Source organism: Tuber melanosporum (genome assembly GCF_000151645.1).
Source record: "Tuber melanosporum whole genome shotgun sequence assembly, scaffold_238, strain Mel28".
Taxonomy (NCBI): Eukaryota; Fungi; Ascomycota; class Pezizomycetes; order Pezizales; family Tuberaceae; genus Tuber; species Tuber melanosporum.
This window is the reverse complement of record NW_003298906.1, coordinates 22,534-40,081: the sequence shown is the minus strand read 5'-3', so window position 1 is coordinate 40,081 and position 17,548 is coordinate 22,534. Positions and strand designations below refer to the sequence as shown.

General features: G+C 45.6%; 5 protein-coding genes; 2 read left to right on the top strand and 3 right to left on the bottom strand.

The window, feature by feature from the left end:
• Positions 1–3,289: 3,289 nt before the first annotated feature.
• Positions 3,290–7,522, top strand: GSTUM_00000976001 (uncharacterized protein; the record flags this gene model as incomplete). XM_002838207.2 has 5 exons in its annotated part: positions 3,290–3,833; positions 3,933–5,236; positions 5,318–5,461; positions 5,524–5,914; positions 5,973–7,522. Exons 1-5 carry the CDS (start codon positions 3,560–3,562, stop codon positions 7,520–7,522), a joined length of 3,663 nt encoding a protein of 1,220 aa, XP_002838253.1. The 5' UTR covers positions 3,290–3,559.
• Positions 7,523–11,068: 3,546 nt separating this feature from the next.
• On the bottom strand, positions 11,069–11,979 carry GSTUM_00000975001 (uncharacterized protein; the record flags this gene model as incomplete). XM_002838206.2 has 3 exons in its annotated part: positions 11,069–11,473; positions 11,562–11,895; positions 11,969–11,979. The coding sequence occupies 3 exons, from the start codon at positions 11,977–11,979 to the stop codon at positions 11,327–11,329; spliced, it is 492 nt and encodes a 163-aa protein (XP_002838252.1). The 3' UTR covers positions 11,069–11,326.
• Positions 11,980–12,033: 54 nt separating this feature from the next.
• Positions 12,034–12,922, bottom strand: GSTUM_00000974001 (uncharacterized protein). XM_002838205.2 has 3 exons: positions 12,693–12,922; positions 12,152–12,624; positions 12,034–12,061 (listed from the first exon to the last, which is right to left on the bottom strand). Exons 1-2 carry the CDS (start codon positions 12,830–12,832, stop codon positions 12,426–12,428), a joined length of 339 nt encoding a protein of 112 aa, XP_002838251.1. The 5' UTR covers positions 12,833–12,922; the 3' UTR covers positions 12,034–12,061; positions 12,152–12,425.
• A 102-nt stretch (positions 12,923–13,024) lies between these two features.
• GSTUM_00000973001 (uncharacterized protein) lies at positions 13,025–13,426 on the bottom strand (the record flags this gene model as incomplete). Its single annotated transcript, XM_002838204.1, has 2 exons — positions 13,025–13,187; positions 13,332–13,426. The coding sequence occupies 2 exons, from the start codon at positions 13,424–13,426 to the stop codon at positions 13,025–13,027; spliced, it is 258 nt and encodes an 85-aa protein (XP_002838250.1).
• An 83-nt stretch (positions 13,427–13,509) lies between these two features.
• GSTUM_00000972001 (uncharacterized protein) lies at positions 13,510–16,834 on the top strand. XM_002838203.2 has 4 exons: positions 13,510–14,236; positions 14,426–14,527; positions 14,954–15,915; positions 15,975–16,834. Exons 1-4 carry the CDS (start codon positions 14,219–14,221, stop codon positions 16,012–16,014), a joined length of 1,122 nt encoding a protein of 373 aa, XP_002838249.1. The 5' UTR covers positions 13,510–14,218; the 3' UTR covers positions 16,015–16,834.
• The last annotated feature ends 714 nt before the right edge of the window (positions 16,835–17,548 follow it).

Below are 17,548 nucleotides of genomic sequence, written 5' to 3'. Positions count from 1 at the left end.
TTCAATAAAGTTCTACCTATTTGGCTCGCACCGCATTCATCTCACCTACTTCAGCCTCTCGATTTAGTGACTTGTAGGGTCCTGAAGTAGTCATTTCATGATAAACTCTACCAACACATATCTGAAGACATTTTGAAGATTACATTCCAATTGTTCTTCAAAATTTACGATGAGGCTCGAGCTCCTGTGATTACTAAACAAAATTGCCAGCATGGATTTTACCATGCTGGTATTGTACCACTGAATATTGCTATCTCACTCAAGGCAGCTGCCTCTTCTGATAATGATGACAATGATGGCCTCCCTCTGCACCCTCCTCAGCTTGTACAGCCTGAATATGCAAATAAAAGTGGCAGGGAGATTGCCATCCTACTCTAACAATTCCATTGTAACGGCAAGACATGAGAGCTCAAAAAACTAGCATAGGAGGTGGAACAGAGGTTGGATGCTGCAGAGGCCTGAGATCGTACATTTTAACAAGCCACGCTCAACCGGGTTGAAACTCAGCTGCAGGAGTACCAACAACCTGCCCCAAATAATTGCCGAGTACCACCATCCCCAAATAGCCAATTTCTGTCATACTAGGTAGCTGCAAGAGTAAGAGGAGTCCTGTAGTCCTCTCCTCTATCATGAATTACATGCAAAGTAGACCTCATTGGAGGAGTACATTATGATGTGCCTTTGTTTTAATAATCATGATCAATCTCCCTATGATTTTATTTTTTGTATTTAGATAACTATCTGTAGTTATGTTTGAAATTGTAATTGGTATAGTCCACAGGGGTGGAATATTGTGGGGTTGTAGAACATTAAGGAGTTGGGACTTCTAGTTGACTGATTTACTCTATTCTACTTCCTAAACGTAGCCAAAGGCCCCCTCCGATATATCCTGTAAGCAGAATCCGGTCAGGGGAATAGTAGTAATATATATAGTGTTATGCTGATACCTTCAACTGTATAGCATTATAGTCACAGGACACAACTGAGATAGATATATGTGATTACATATGGGCCTTGTATGGGGGCTGGAGGAGGTTGTTAGAGATCAGAGATTCTGATTCTGAGTACAGTTATCCTACTTAGGATGATTCCTAGGTCTTAGATCCTAGTATTCCTAAAACATACTATATACTTTGTTTTAACCCTTTTGAATTAATATTATTTAAATAATATATAGTTTAGAAATATATAAATAAAACTAACTGTATTATAACACGCCTAAATTTATAAAATATATAAAACATTATTGGTAAGGTATCTTATATTAGAAAGCAAGCATATTTTATCTATTGTAGGTTTTAATTTTACTGATAATACTTGAGAACTAAGATAGAAATATTTTTAATATTACTATAATTTTATAATAGTATTAAATTCTAATATTTCTTAATTTAATAAACTAGTAGATATTTTCTTCCTATTAGAAAACTGTATTTTATAATTATTAGGTTCTTTTTTTTATCGCTATAGTTTAAACTTATTCTTTTAATACTCTACTTCTAAGTATAATACTAAGTAATTTAGATATCACTAAGTCTTTAAGTATAAAATAGTCTTATATAATACTTATCAGTTTACAAGATATTTAATACTAATTTTTTATTATTGTATTCAAATAATAAATTCTAAATATAAGATAGAGAAATAGTTGTCTCAAACTTTCATTTTGAAGTTTTTTTTTCAAACAATTTTATAGCCACAGTTTTTACTTTTTTGAGAAATATTCTTAATTCTTTTCTCTTAGAAATGTACTTTATTAGCTATAATTATCTTGGAAAGAAGTATTTTTTCTTAAACAGTGATTATAATTGTCATTATGATAGACTGCTTTCTCATACTAGTAGATATATTAGAAAAAGATCATTTCCTTTTTGTCTTCTAGGAGTTACTATATACGTAAATATTTTGATCTAGTTCTTAATAATTTATTAATATAAATGACATATTGAATATTAGAATCTCTATCGTTTTTTTTTTATATTTGATATAAATATATTTTCAATCTAGTATTTTCTTATATTATAGATTGAGGTGAAAAACCATTTATAATTTTTTAATAATTAAGATTGTATACTAATCTGTAGTGCATTTTTGTGTTTGTTTATTTATCCTTCACATTTATACTACTAGTATTCAATAAAGTAAAAAGTAGTATGATAATTTTAAATATTATACCAAGGAAGAGGATCTTTCCATTTTCTGAATTTATACTAACTATTATACTTTGACTATGTATTCACAGGGATAATTTAAGGTTCTTGGCAACGGCTTGCCAGCCGGCTCCTTAGGATCACTCTTGTGCTCGGGTTTTTCAGATGGGAGACTTGTAAATCTAAACCTGAGTGTCAAGCAGAGCCTGAGGTTGTGTTCCTTGACCGAGCACTGGTCTTGCCTCTAAATCAATCCACGGTTTTAGCAATAAAAGCACTCAATCACAGTGGCTTCCGGATTGGGAGATCCAGTTGTGTCCCATGTCAAAGAGGCTCAAAATTAAGGTTTCGGATCTCCCCGGCTTGGCAGGGATGAGTGGGGAAAGGCCATGGAAGCTGTGGGCACTACAACACTGATTTGATATTCTGGTGAAAAGCCTACAGAAAAAGGATAGGCTGGGTTCCGTGTCTGGTTGCAATTTTGTCTTGCAACGGTACCTTACGATGTTCAGTATTTATGATATGATATCTTTAAAGAAGAGGAGAAGGGCCATAAATGATAAGTCGAGGTCTAAGCACCCGCTGTCTACCGTAGGTTTGCTCCTGAGACACAGTTGGACATTGTCGAGAGCGTGTGCTGGCAGACGCAGGGTTAGTCTTCGCGCGCTTGTCCAGGGAAGGCGTTGCGGTCCGTCCCAAAGGCCAAAGGTGCGCTTATGGGCAATCGGTAGAGGTTGGGGGCACATGCAATTAACTTTCACTCTTTGCTTGTTCCATTGCCGTTGCCATACTCCGAATATAAAGGATATGATGGTCCGCAAACTCCTGCTGAGAAAAATAGTGATGTTTCTTGCCATGAGAATAAAAAAGGTTCATGGCTTACGATATCCAATGTATCGGGGCGCACATAGTTAGGTCTTAATAATATATCGTACGACAGCTTGACTAAGGGTTTCATGATTTTTATAAGTCCCCGCTTTGTAGGTAATGAATTTGTGTGCGAGGTGAACGCCAAGACTCAACAGATATTTCCTAATACAGTTAGACTATGATCGTTGACCAAAGCACCGTCGCGTCTTCCAATAATCCTCGCCCTTCCCGCTTCACCTTGCCAGTCGCAACCCTCACACCTTGCCTCTGCGACCCATCTGCCTCAACCTTTTCTTTCTTCCTCTCTCACAGTCAACTCATTCGTCAACAGCTCTCTCTCCCTTCCACCCCTCAACACCTTCCTTTCCCTCCACAGCTGTTAACATCTCTCTCTCTCTCTCTCCTTCACTCCGTCAGCAGCTTTCCTTCCCTTTTACTTGTCAACCCTTTCTTTTTTCCCCCTGGCTCGTTCGTTTGTTCGGCTTTGATATCAGTAATCGATAAAATTATCGGAGCTCCCAGAGTTCTTGCTTCAATTAATGTCCGCTGTCGGGATCCCATTGTTTACACCGATTCCGCCAGGTTTCGATGTGAAGCAGCTGGCTGAAGAGCCTGGCTCGCATTTTCATCTAGCCACCCGGGTCGACGCTCGCACTCTTACGCCAAATACGGCGGAACAATTCGATGAAATTTACCGTTCGCAGGTGCTGCAAATCGGCGAGCCACTAGTTATTGAAAATTGGCATCTGAAAAGCAGATGGCCCGGACATATTTTCAAGGATGAGTGGTTGGATAACAATCTGGGGAGACAGCGTAAGTTCTATGCTTTCCTCCTCCCTCTACTCCCTTGTCCCCCCCTCATGGCCCCTTGGTGGCCAATCCTGTAAACATTTAGCTAATGTTTTCTCACAGGTGTGCAGATCCGAGACCTCGTCAAAGGTAGTGATGATGAGTGGTCACTTGGCTGGTACCTCAGTAAGTGTGAGACGCTGGCGTCCAAATTCACTCCAGAGAATTACAAAAGCATCAAACGCCAGCGACTTTACCTTAAAGACATGGATTGTCCATCGGTATGGATGAAAAATCTAGGGGATATCTTGCCAAGAGGCACTTTCTATCTTGACGAGAATGCGGATCTCATGTCAGCGCTACCAGAGGAATTGCAGGCTGTGAACATGATGTGTTACGTCGGCCATGAAGGAACATTCACTCCTTGTCACAAAGAAATGTGCTCATCCATTGGTCAAAATATCATGGTTTCGGCCTCTGAGAATGGGAGATCAATCTGGTTCTTGGTGAAACCCCAGGACCGTGCAAAGTTGGCTGTCTGGTTTAGAAGTGTTCTGGGGCAGGACCTTGAATTGGAGAACTACTTTGCTTCCATTGAGGATTGGAAAAAAGCTCCGGTCGATGTATGGATAGTGGAACAGAAAGTTGGCGACTTTCTGATTATTCCGCCGGCCAGCCCCCATCAGGTTTGGAACCAGGGAGATCTTACAATAAAAGCGGCCTGGAATAGATGTACGCCTGAATCGCTCAAGGTTTGCCTCTCGGGTGAACTTAGCATGAGCAAGTTTGCATGTCGGGAAGAGGCGTATAAGGTCAAGACCATGGTGTATATGGCTATCTTAAAAATCGCAAACGAGCTGGACAGAGCTCCATCGAATGAAGATGAAGGCATTGTACGCGACTTCCTCACCTTATATCCCCTCTTTGAAGCGATAATGCTGGACGAGGCCTTTTCACCTGAATTGCCAATACCAGCAGTTGAAGATGTGCAAGCGGAATATGGGATTACTTGTTCGTTTTGTAGCGGAAACATTTTTAACCGTTTTCTATCCTGTCCATCCTGCCCTATCGGCGATGGCGATAATGCTGATTGTTACGACATTTGCATGGATTGTTATACTCTTGGGAGGAGATGTAAGTGCGACACACCGCCGAAATGGGTCCAACAGTATCCATGGGCTACTCTTCAGAACGACCACGAGAGGTTTCGACAAATTTTCAACCGCCTCATAGAAGACGAGCGGTTTGCTTCTATTTTGAAGCGCATTGGGGTGGGCAGATCTTCTCGGGAGTCGTTAGATCATTTAACGAGTGTGGAAAATGTCACCAGGAGATCGCGCGCGTGGGTTTCCCAGATGTTATCCGATATGTACACGAGATATCCTGGACAGAGAAGGGGGGCACGGGTAGGCAAAGATATTACAAAAGTATGACTTTTTTTTCCTTTTCTTTACCCCTTTCTCATTTTGATTTTACAAGTCTGCGGTTTATCTGATGAACAGCGACAGGATGAGGCAGATAACAAGCGTAATTGCCATGTTTGCAAAAACCCACATGCTCCAATCATTTACGTCGAGTGCTCAGACGCGGATTGTAACAAACGCTATTGTTACGGTTATCTATGGAGAGCACACTCCCAGAATCCTTACATGGTTAGCAACCTCCATACAGACCCCATATTGCATATAAGTTCTGATCATAAATTGGTTTCTAGATTTTGTCATCCATGAATTGGAGATGTCCTTTCTGCTTGAAACAGTGCACATGCGCTGCCTGCCTTAAGAGTGGTAGAAACGGGAGGAGAGCTCGCCGGAACAATCCAATCTGGCTCGGGTACAATACTCGCGCCGTCACCGACCAGAGGAGCGAAGAGTGGTTGACCACCTTTGCCCAACACAATAAAAAATGGGCGACCTCAGGCGGTGACGGTGATAGTGCCTCTCAGAAGAGAAAGAGATCGGACGGCAGTGGCGAAGACAGTGACGCGGACGCTGACAGCAATAGCAGCAGCGGCGACAATGAGGTTGAGGTTGAGGACAGAGAGGGTATTAGTGATGAGGATGATGTTATGGACGACGATGAAGGCCGAGAATGGGAGGGGCCCGGTATGTAGCCTGGCTCAAATGCCCCCCAAACTCCCCAAGTGTTAACAGTTGATCAAAGGCAAGCATCCTAGCCTCCTCGAATTTCCATCAGCGGTTGGAGTGAGAGGAGGTGATCCTTCTTTCATTTCTGGTAAGAGAAGTACCAATGTTAACCTTCTCGCATCACAGCTAGCTATCCTCGCCCGTGAGTGCGGTCCTTCAACTGGAGAAACCGATGGTAAAGGGGAGGGCATAGATACTATAGGGGGGAGGGGGCGGGATCAAAATAATTCTTTAGCACTATTTGATAACCATAGCTTAGAAAACAATACTATCGCTAGTCCTCTTTGTCCCGGCCTTGATAACTCAGCTTTACGGTCGGACAACCTCTCTCAACTCGAGATGGACCCACAGGCATTTAGAATCGCCGCGGGACTCTTAACGGTAGAAGATAATATGCCCGCTTCTCTCGCACAGCAGCCTTCAACGGTCTCGCCCGAAGCACTATCACTCCCACTACTCCTAACTGGACCTGCGAGGCTCGAGGTAGAGCGCATTGTAAAATCACCCACACCGGAACCAATTGAGACAAAAGCAGGCTGGGTCAAGAAGGCAAAATTAGCCAGGAAAAGGTTCGCGAACCTCCAGGCGGGAAAAAACAGGCGGAAGAGTTTGATTGTTAAACTCAAGGTCACGGTCGAGGAGTGGGAAGAGACACCAGTTCGGTCTGATGTACCGCCGAAGAAGATTGTCTCTGAAGAGAGAAAAAAAGAGGATGAAGCCCTCATTGTACAGCCTACTTCACCACCACAACAGCATCAAGGAGAGAGTCCATTGGAGGATGACGTTGAGGAATCCGCTGAGGATATACCCTCCGATGGCCCCCCGAGCCGACGAAAGGCAGTGCCAAGGGATGGTGCGTACGTTGCTAGAAACCGCACGGGCAATCCCCCAGCGCCATTAATGGCACTCTCCTCCGTCCGATCAAGACGACGAAGTCAATCCCTCCAAGGTAGCGCCCGCAATCACAGCGCCCACAGCAGCAAGCACACACCCTCGCTCGAACAAGCCTCAACCCCCGCCCCACCTCCTCTCCTTTCTCCTCCCCCCCCTCCGCCATTGACCAGCCTAATACCTGCCGACTGGCCCTTTGCCATAATAATCACCAAAAAGCCCGAACGCCGCAAGTATCCCAAAACGACTACCACTAGGCGCCCTCGTGGCCGACCGCGCAAGGCCCAACCAACCGGCAGAGCACGAGAGGATGGAGACTTCAAACTCGCGTCCTGGTCGAAGGCGATGAAGGCAGAGAGCACGACTCTTACGAAGGGGTCTGTCCGACCACGTGTGGCTAGCACGGCTTTCGCGGAAGGCGTGGAAGAATCATCAGAGGATGATGAACCGAGTTGCTACGTAGAGAGGAGCCCGCGGCCAGTTTCCGTGGATAGTGGTGAGGAGGGAGACAGAGAAGGGCCCAGGAGTGAGAGGACAGCGGTTGAGAAGGGGGGAGCACGGAAGCAGCGGAAGATGGAGCCGAAAGAGGAGGAAGTAGGGGAGGGGCGAGGTGGAGATTACGACGAGGAGGATGAGTACAATCGTAGGTGGTCTAGGAGGAGGTTGTTTCAGTAGTACGGTGTGATTATGGCTTGACTCGTGGGTAGGTCTTGCTTGCTTGCTTGGACGGGTTGTATTAAAGTTGAATTTCCTTGCTCGTTCTTTCTCTCCCCCCTTTTTTCCATTCCTTCTGATTGTATGTAATTAACTTGCTTGATTTCTCAATTGATCTATATATTCTTTTCCACACACCTCTTTGTGCATGCGCGCAGTGCATATAGTACATAGTCTAGTGCTCGAGAGTAATGTTCCAAGTGTCACCACGACACATTGGCAAATTTTCCCGTCCGCCCGCTCTATCAGAGGCCAGAGGATTCCACTTCCATCGCATAACAATACCCGTAAAGAACACTCTTGCCGAACTTTTCTATCTTGTGGTGTATTTTTTATTTTTTATTGCTATTCTTCGCAAAAAGGGTCGGACGGTTGAGAGTAGCACCGATGTTCCTAAGCGTGGGTTTGGTATGATACCATAGTTCTTACGTGCTTGTGGTCATGGTGTGTGATTCGGTGGAAGGGGGGTGGCTGGTTTATCGAAGTACAAGTTTAACCTACAGTGTCCACCTACTTACTGAAGTCACCATATCGTGCAAATCGCTTAAAACTGAAAATCAAATAGAGTGTATAATACACGAACTTTCAAGTTTTACAAATATCAAACCGTGGATATTTTTCTTTCTTCTTTCCTTTGCAGGAAATGAAAATATACCGGATTATAGCTAGCGCTGTTTGAAAGATTTTGTGCTTTTACTTGTACTCGTAAAGGTGAGGGTGAGAGGGATAAAGCTTCCGGTTATTTCGAAGCGGAGTAAACGGGTGCGTACGGGGGAGTACAGTACGTACGTACCGGTACAGTACAGCACTGTACAATACTGTACGAGTACAATTCTTGGAAGGCAGAAAGTCACAAAGTATTGTACGAGTGGGCTACAGTACCCGCCAACTGCGAAAACACTTATCATACCCCACCTCGGAAACTTACCGGCGCTCGTACAGTATTACTGTGCAGTGCCGGTACGACAAAAGGGATGTTCCTCTCCCCGCCCAATACGGGAGAGAATGATAATTAATTGCAAGCCTATGGAGCCATTTCAATACCCGGACTCCTGGAATTTCGTCCAGCAAATAATGAACAACTTATGTGCATTCCAACCTGTCAGTTTCTGGATCATGTCATACTTTTTTGTACGGCCTGACACATTTCTTCCATTTGTTACATACAGGTGGGCGGTATCTGCTTTGCTGCATGCAACTGCTACTGCTTGAGAATCCATCGTACTGTACTGTACTGTACTGTACTGCACATTCTTGGTAATACTGATATGGAAGAGTAATTGGCTTCTTCTTCTTCTTCTTTGGATCAATCTGGAGAGATTTTATGTCCCGTCTTGTGGGGATGTCATCATCTACTGTATTTGTAAATCCTCTGGTGGTATTGTACTCGCATCCGTGGTGTTCATGATGAAGGGGTCGGTCACGGTGGTTTGGTTGAAGACTTGGGTGGGTTAGGTGGGATGCACCGGTTGGAGAGGTGATGTGACACTCATGGCTTTGGACGCTGGGATTGTACGAGTACTGTACTGTACTGTACTGTACAAGGTCGTGGGAAAAGGTAGACTATGGCTAAGTCTTGACTGTCAAAGCAAAGCGATATTCTGTTAATTTAGCCACATTCGCCATACCTCCGTACAAGTCCAGTACCGTACTGTACTTCTGTTGACTTACGGTGAGTTTAGTGCTGTTGGGCTTGGTCCCTCTTCTTCGTTGTGCCGCTGGCTTCTTCTTCTGGTGATTTCATGACGCCTTACTGTATAGATACAGTACTGCATACGGGGCGGTGGTACTACTCTATTCTATTATACTCTACTCACTCAACAGCCGCCCTGAAGGTAGACTATGCCGTATGTCTTGGTTGGCGACTCGAAAATCAATTTTGTGGTTGAAAAAAAAAAAAAAAAAAAACCTTGTATCACACTTGTATCATACAACTTTAGCCTAGGGAACTGTAAGCTGTTGGTGTTATCAAACCTTCCCCGAGTTATAGCGCCACGGCTGGTACTATTAGGCCTTTTTATCGGGAGCATTATACGGTGGAAGGATCACTGCTCAAGATGGTGACAGAGTTGAATGGGTGGAAAGTTTACGGACACATACAGTCCAAGATTTTTTTTTTTCCTTTTACTTTGGCCTATGCCCTATGCTGTCCGAGCCCGAGTAAACCACCACCGGCAGTACTTGCACAGTACAGTGCGGTACAGTGCAAAATCATGAAGGATGAATAACAAACCCGAATAACAGCCTGACCGGTTCTTCCCGGTAAAGTACTGTACTGTACTGTACAGTGCAAGTACGAAATCCCCCCCCCCCCACTCACATCGGTACAGTACCTTACCAAATCCTTCCTTGCATCACAAGGGAACCAAAAATCCCTTGCCGTACAATAACAGTAATCGAGTACAGAGCAGTGCAGTGCAATGCAGTGCCATGGCTTCTATCTAATAGATCCGCTTTATCGTACCGAGCGATAGTCATGGAGGTGTGTGGAATATTTGAATTCCTAAAGCCTGGTTTCAAGCAAGGGTGATGAAAGATTGCGCAAGGGGGTGCTTAAGCGCAGAGGATACCGTAAGTACTGTACAAGTCTAACTGTCTAAGTTTGTGTTACTGAGAATTTGGATTGGAGGGGTTGGTTTTTTGTGTTCTGCCTTAGTACCGGTTAGTTTACAGGTAACTGCGCTGAACTGTACAGTACAGTACTCGGATGTGATTATGATATCTGAACTAACCATGATGAACTCACGAACTCATAAGAACGGCAAATTATGTTTCCAATCGCTTTGCGGCACTTGCGAGCCCAAGACCCCCCCCCCCCCTTCCCGGAGACTGATATGACACTTTACCCCGCCACTTCTACCGGTACTTGTACTTGTCCGAGGCACTAAGTAACTTGTACGACGAGTACAGTACAGTACAAGTACAAGCACAGTATCCGAAAACATGGATTAGCGGAAACGTAAATGTAGAAAACCCATGAGTATCTGAGCTCCTCACCATACAAACCCCACAACTCGTATCTGCGCATACCGTACCGTACTTCCGGCCTGTGACAAATTAGAGCGCTTGTCAATGGCGGGGAATGGATCACAACCGACATCTAATCCCACTCAGGTGTTGGGGTACTGTTACCGGTACAACACCGCGGGATGGAAGGTACAGTACTTGTAGAATCACCGTACCCGGCATCCAAGGGAGAAGTGGAAATACCAGTTTCGAGCATGGTATGTAGTGTACTTTATAACCGCTCTGTGCTTGTATCGATTGCCTAATGCACGGCGGCAAAGTGCTGTACTTGTACCGGCGTTTATTAGGGGCTTTTCTGTTTCGCGTCTAAAGCTTTTTCGCATAGTCCCTTTGTACTCGAGTACGAGTTACAGTGTTTGAACATTAGATAAGCTGTGGCACGCATGAGTGTTGTATGATAGTATCAGACTAGGACGTGAACCCATTTTTGTTTGGATTGGGAGGCGGGAGTGGGAGGCATGCTTGAAGGGCGTGATAATTCAAGTTTTCACACACATCTAATCATTTGCGGTACCGTAGGTGGTTTAGATTATCCCCATAGGAATGAGATGCTATTGCAGTACACTCGTGAGGTCGAGCACTTTCAGGACCCGGTATTGGGGAATAAAAAATAAAAATAATCCCCCTCAAGAGTAATCCAACTACCGACTACATTCTCAAGGGAGAGAAGAAGAAAAAAAAATACTCAGGTAGATTATCCTACTCTCTCTCTATTCATTCACTTCCCCAGGATAATCTTTATCCGAGAAGATCATGCGCCGGCCGGATTCCCCACCAAGTCAAGAACACTGCCAACCCCACTGTCTCGACCAAGCCCGCCGTTGCACGGACAGCGATGTATGAGTACTCCGCTGGGCCGCGCTCCTGGAATAACTGCGAGACAACCTACTCAATCCCACCATTAGTAAAAACCGATTGCCAACCTCACTCACTAGGCCAAGGAGCCGGGAAAAAAAGGGGAAGAAAAACTAACAGTAGGAACCGACGTAGCTGCAAACACCAGCGCACCAATATATGCAGCGCCCTTATAGCTCACTGCTGCGGAGCTATTTAGCAGCGCGGCAAGGGCGTACGTCTGCGCGCTCGACCCGATGAGTGAGGAGCCCATCAGCGTGGCGGACTTGATGGCCTCCTTGGACCTTGCAAACTCCGACTTGGAGTCTGCCTTCATCGCCTTGCGGTATGTCTCGCCGAAGAGTGGAGACATGATGGCCAGGTTTGTAGTGTGGGTGAAGAGCGTGCCCAGCGCGACGGCACTGGGCTTGACGGCCGGGAGGTACTGGATTGTGGGGAAAGTTCCAGTGTATCTGTGAGATTTTTTGTTGGAATGTGGGCTTGGGTGATTGAAAGAGGGGGAAGGGGGGGAGGGAGGGGACGTACGAGGAAGACATTTTAGGTGAGTGTGTTTTTGCTTGCTTGTTCGTTCGATTCTGAATTAAAATGACTTTTTTTTTTTTTTTTGAATGGGTCGACCTGTTCGTTAATCAATTAAAGACAATGGAATAAGGAAAAGAAATAGATCCACGGGTAGTCTCTAGTATTTAAAGAAAAATCCCAACTCACCTTATATCACACATGCCATAATTTACCTTCCCGCCAATTCGTATGTATGACCGCATGCTCGCCCTGGCCCCGGCCATCCCACCCAGACTCGAGTCAAGTCCTCCTTCTTCCCAACAAACCAGGAAATTCACAACTAGAATTATCTAGTTTAACCTCATACCTTCAAGTGTAGCGGAAAGCCATTGACAGGCATAGTGTATGGCCGCATAAGGCATGTTGTTGCCGTCACTGGGATTCACAGATTTGTGATGTCATGTATCGTCACCACCTCCCATCACGGCGCCACAGCCAGGATTTTTGGTATCATAGCCACAGCTTGGCGGAGCGAGCGGACGTGGGAGTTGATTGGCGATTGGGAAGCCTTGCGGGAAGGGTGGCTTTGGCGGTGGCTTGCGCGGGCTTTGAAGGAGAAAGCCGGTGTGACAGACATTGGCTCTGGGTGAAATGCTCGGGTTGGTTGGGATGCTGGGATGCTGGGATGTCAGGTTCGATGGTGGTGAGTTGTTATTCAGGTGCAGTAAATTTACAGTGAGGTACATACCGCGCGATAGGTTCAAAATGGCCACTCACTGCGTTCATGACATCGCAGTGCAATTTCCGATGAACAGTTGTGCTCAAATTTGGGAGTGTGGCAGAATCAATTTTGTTGATGTCGAGCTCAGCCTTTTTCTCCTTCCCCATCCTGTGTTGTCAAAGAGGCATCTTGATGCTTAGACTATGATACCCCGGCTTCAATCCGACCCTTTTGCGATCCGCCACAGCGAGTCCAGTAATTTCTCCGCGAATTAAGGAAGTTCAAAACCGCTAGATTTTCGGATTGCGACGTACTAGAATAAGGCATTCTGGGGAACCCTTATTTTTATTTTTATTTTTTTATTCCATTGTTTTTGGTGCCTGGGAAGTGGGGCTCTGACAGCTACCGCGATCCCTCTGCTCAGTTTCAGTCGCCTGCGCCTGCCTTTGAATTTTTGGTGATAGTCCACGGAGGCAGTCCGAACTGTCATGCGAGTATCGGCACCGTATAGAGAATGCATCGCTTTGATCCGTCAGCGAAATTCCCATATTGAGCTCCATTTAATATGGCACCATAGGCGGGTCTCTTCGTAGGGGGTAGCTTGCGAACTTGTGTCTTGCGGCAGAGGTGTGCATCTTAAGTTATGACCCGCAGGTGTTGACTTACAAGTTACAATGTAGAGAGAGAGAGAGAGGGAGCCCACGCCTCCGAAACGGTTTATCGCTTTGTAGGTCTATACAATCGCTTGGGAGTACTATCATTATCATTATCGTTATCGTTATCATCACTATTATTGCCATCATAGAAAGAAGAGAGAGGGAAGGGTAGAGGGCAACTGGTGTATTGAGCACTCTCTTCTTTCCACTGTGCCTGTCATCTGTGGCTATCTTTCATCCTTTTCTCTTATTTTTCCTCCTCTCTCAACACCACACACCACTCTCCCTCTTCGCCCGCTCTCAACTCCAACAAAGTTTTCCACCAGCAATCGTTTTAATCTACTTGAGAAAAATTCGGAGAAATCTATCCCTCTCCGCCTCAGCCCTCTAGCTTTGAGCAGTCTACGGGTACACCCGACTGCTTGCGAGAGAAGGCAGACAGAGCCCCAATCTGCGTGTTAGGCTGGGAAAGAAACGTCCCCCGCCAAGGCTTTCCTTCATTTCCCTCCCCCGATTACTAAGCCAATCCTTTCACCCTCCAAATTCACACACCAGCCCGACACTATCACCAGAGCCACCCCAAGGTCCCAAAGGAATAGCTACCACTAAGTCAACCAAAAGAACAAAAGCTATCCCCGGTGCGACCGTTCATCTCCCTTTGAACGCTCCCATAGTTTGAGCTTCTGAGGTCTTTCTCTTTCTCTCTTAGCTGGTGGTATCTTGTTCCAAACAGAATCTGTACCGTTCCCCCCATCGACTGAAGGAAAGCTCTCCCGCCTTCCTCTGTCGCGATCCTCCCGCAACACACAAGAAACCAACCACCCCCCTCCACTCTCGAATTCCTAACCCAATCGTCCAATCAAGCCGTTATTTTTGTCCATCGCTTCAAGAGGCAAGATGTCGAATCAAGTAGTTGTGAGTTTCCTTCCGCTTTCTTCCTGTCCCTTTGTCGCTGCATGCTCCTCCTGTTCCTCCCTCCTCCACCTTCATATGTCCTTGCCCTCTTTTTTTTTTTCTTCTCCTTTTTCCTTTTCCCTTTTTTTGGGAGGCTCCGATTGTCCATGGACGAACTCGTGAACCAGGCGATGTTAATAGGAAAGATAGGGTGAAATTTACCAGCGTATTATTGATGATGTTATCAATAACAGTATCATCGACTTTGAGGAAGCTGGAGTTAATGCATCGACTTTGCAGGAACTGAAGCAGGTTAGTTAAAAAAAAAAAAAGCTGAAATCGTTTTGTTGTTATCCTTTCGCTTTTCGGTCTCTTTCTTTCTTTCCTTTCTTTCTTTCTTTTTTTTTCCGTTGGAAGGGGGGCGGACCCCCCCCTCTATGAGGAACCGGTTCTCTTCTCTTCTCTCTCCCTCCCTCACATTTGCAGTCACCTTTATATGCTGTTGCCTCCTGGGCAGTGTAGGGATTGGAGGGGGGGAGTGGTGTGCTCCGCTTATTTCCTTGTTTTCCTTACCTATTTTACCTCAAATTGTCTTTCCCGAATCGGTTATATTGTGTGCAATTTACAGTTTCCTATCTGAGCTACCCGAGGCTTTCCCCACCACAAGTCATAACCCTTGATGAAGTCTTGGCTGACTAGTCTTTGCTTGTTTTTTTTTGCCTCTTTCTCCCACGATAGGTCTGGCAATCCAAACTCACAGATCTTAATGTCGCTACCTTCCCATGGGACCCCCCATCGGAAACCGTGCAAGCTTCCGGCTCAGCCCCCGCCCCGAATTCGCCTACAAAGGTCCAGAATAATAACTCCCAGCAACAGCAACAAAATACTATCAAACAAGAACCCGGTGCTCAGAACCCTAACCCACAAACCGTCAATGTTGGCGTTAGAATCAAACCAGAGCCGGGAATGGAACCCCAAGGTGTCTACGCCCCGCCTGCACAGCCCACCGGGAATCCAACCCATAATCCGGCTCTCGCTGAGGCAAGAGCACGTCAAAATCTCGCCCAGAAGTTTGGAAATACTCCTCAATTGGCCAGACCTGCTGGCGGTTTAGTTCTCCCCGGTCTCGCTACCAATCCTCAGCAGAGACCCAACGGGCAACAGAGTGGTATTCCTCAGCATGACGGTGGCGGTGAGGAAACCATTCCGATCGAAGGATACGGTAGCATTAGTAGATCGGAAGCGGACAAAATATTACTTCGTCGCATCAGTGATGCTGAACGTGAGAGTGCCAGGGCTACTGATGAACTCGTCAAGGCTTTGATGAACCTTGGGCATTCCTCTAAATCTTCCAAAGCTAAGGGACGCCGTAGGGCTCAAGATCCCTACGAGGAAGCACTTGATCCTTTCAATCATTACCCTCACGCTGCCCCTGTTCCTACTGTTCTTGACGTTTCTAATACACCCAGTCCTCGGCCGGCGCCTATGGGGCAGGTGGACGGAGAGTCTGGTGATGAGGAAGTTGTCGACGAAGACGCCATCAATTCCGACCTCGATGATCCCGAGGACGACGAGATTGACGGCGAGGATGATGACGAAGTCCCGCAGATTATGTTGTGCATGTACGATAAAGTCCAGCGTACCAAGAACAAGTGGAAGTGTGTTCTCAAGGATGGAGTCTTGACTATCAACCAGACTGAGTTTGTCCCCTTCCATCCTAGCCCATGTACAGAGGTAGGCGTGATGCTGACTTGGCTAGGTACGTTTTTCATAAAGCCAACGGCGAATATGAGTGGTAGATGACGGCTCAGGGCGTACGGACTTGGCGAACCTCGGAAAGAAAGAAAAAAACAATTCTCTCTCGACTCAATTCAAAATTTTTGCTTGATCTTGTGGATTCTGCGATGTTACACTCATAAAGTTTTCGGAAGGCGGGATATCAACTGTTTTCTTTACTTTTCTTTTTTTACTTTTTGAAAAAAAGGAAGCACTACTGATCATTGAACCGAATCAGATTTAGTAGTTTATTTTTTGTTACTCACCTCCCCTCTTCTCTTTTGCTGTTTTCTCATGGTGCACGTGTATTGCTTTCTTCTCCACCCATTGCTTTTGATTTCACTTCATTTCATGGACTCTACCTATTCATACTTTGGTGGTCATTATTCAACCCTGTTTGCTCAAAATCATGGATGTAAAATTCCCTTCATCCTCTTATCTATCCCTTTCTCCTGTTTCTTATCATAGCTCCTTTGTTTGCTTCTTCTACTTCTTACAGGTGTGGAAATGCCGATACGGAGGGGACATCCGGTATACGGTACATGCGATACGATACGATGCGATTAAGTAGAAGCGGCGGACGCTTTCCCAACTTTACAATGGGTGTTAATTTGCTAGGGACTTGGGTAATTTGATTCTTTCTTTTGTCCGTGCTTGTTTGGTTGGTGTACGTTATGTTTACGTTACTGGTTTGCTTTCACTCTTGCCTGGCAAGTGCTGTGGGGAGAATGGGGAATGGGACGGAAGGCAGGACAAGGCAAGGCAAGGGGACATGGGATGGATGGAGTGGGGTGGGGTGTATGGATATTATTAAAATAAAAAATTTCTCGCTATTCATTGTGATTGCGACCTGGATAGTCCACTGGCACCATTATCCTTACTGGGGGGAATTACTAGGGGAATGTGAAGTTGGAGTGTCCTCCCAAGTTTGTTGACTAGTTTTTGAGAATTGATTGGTCTCAAGGGATCGTGGAGGCCAGGTTTATCCCATCCCGCACTATAAGAAGTTGAATGATTAGACAATGTGCTATGTATGATTGTCCAAAATTCCCTTCTCTGGATAGGGGGACAAAAAACACAGGAAAAACACATCCCCTTGCAAGAGAGAAAAACAAAAATCTCTTGACCTTACTTAGAGGGAGAGGAAAGCCCAACTACATACGGTAGTATACCGTTCTAATTATTCAAGTTTTTAAGGTACCCACTGTATTCCCCCCGGCGCTGAAAACTTCCCACCCTATCGGCGCAGAGCGGTTGGAAACGTTAGATTCACCCCATCATATAAATCCTCATCGTGAAAACCAACCAACCAACCAACCAAACCCGAAGAAAGCAATAAAAGCAACATCCAGCATAAAATCGCCACAGCACAAGATCCCACACCCCACGGAAAATCCAGAATCGAGTTCTACCATTCCGGTCCGGACCAGCGAAGTTGGTTGGTTGGTATCTGAGTGGCATGCGTGCGAGAGCGAGGTTATCCACCCAAGGGAGGGGGGCTACGAGGTATTGGATAGTTTTCGGTAGGTTCTGTGTGGCCTGGGACACTGGAGAAAA

What these genes read in the sequence shown, in the direction of transcription:
- GSTUM_00000974001 (XM_002838205.2), bottom strand. Translation starts at nt 12,832, where the DNA reads ATGGGGAAGGAGAAAAAGGCTGAGCTCGACATCAACAAAATTGATTCT. An exon ending in CATTTTGAACCTATCGCGCG is followed by an intron (nt 12,625 to 12,692) that starts GTATGTACCTCA and finishes CTGACATCCCAG; the next exon opens with CATCCCAGCATCCCAACCAA.
- GSTUM_00000972001 (XM_002838203.2), top strand. An exon ending in CTTTGCAGGAACTGAAGCAG is followed by an intron (nt 14,528 to 14,953) that starts GTTAGTTAAAAA and finishes CTCCCACGATAG; the next exon opens with GTCTGGCAATCCAAACTCAC. An exon ending in TTGACTATCAACCAGACTGA is followed by an intron (nt 15,916 to 15,974) that starts GTTTGTCCCCTT and finishes TGACTTGGCTAG; the next exon opens with GTACGTTTTTCATAAAGCCA.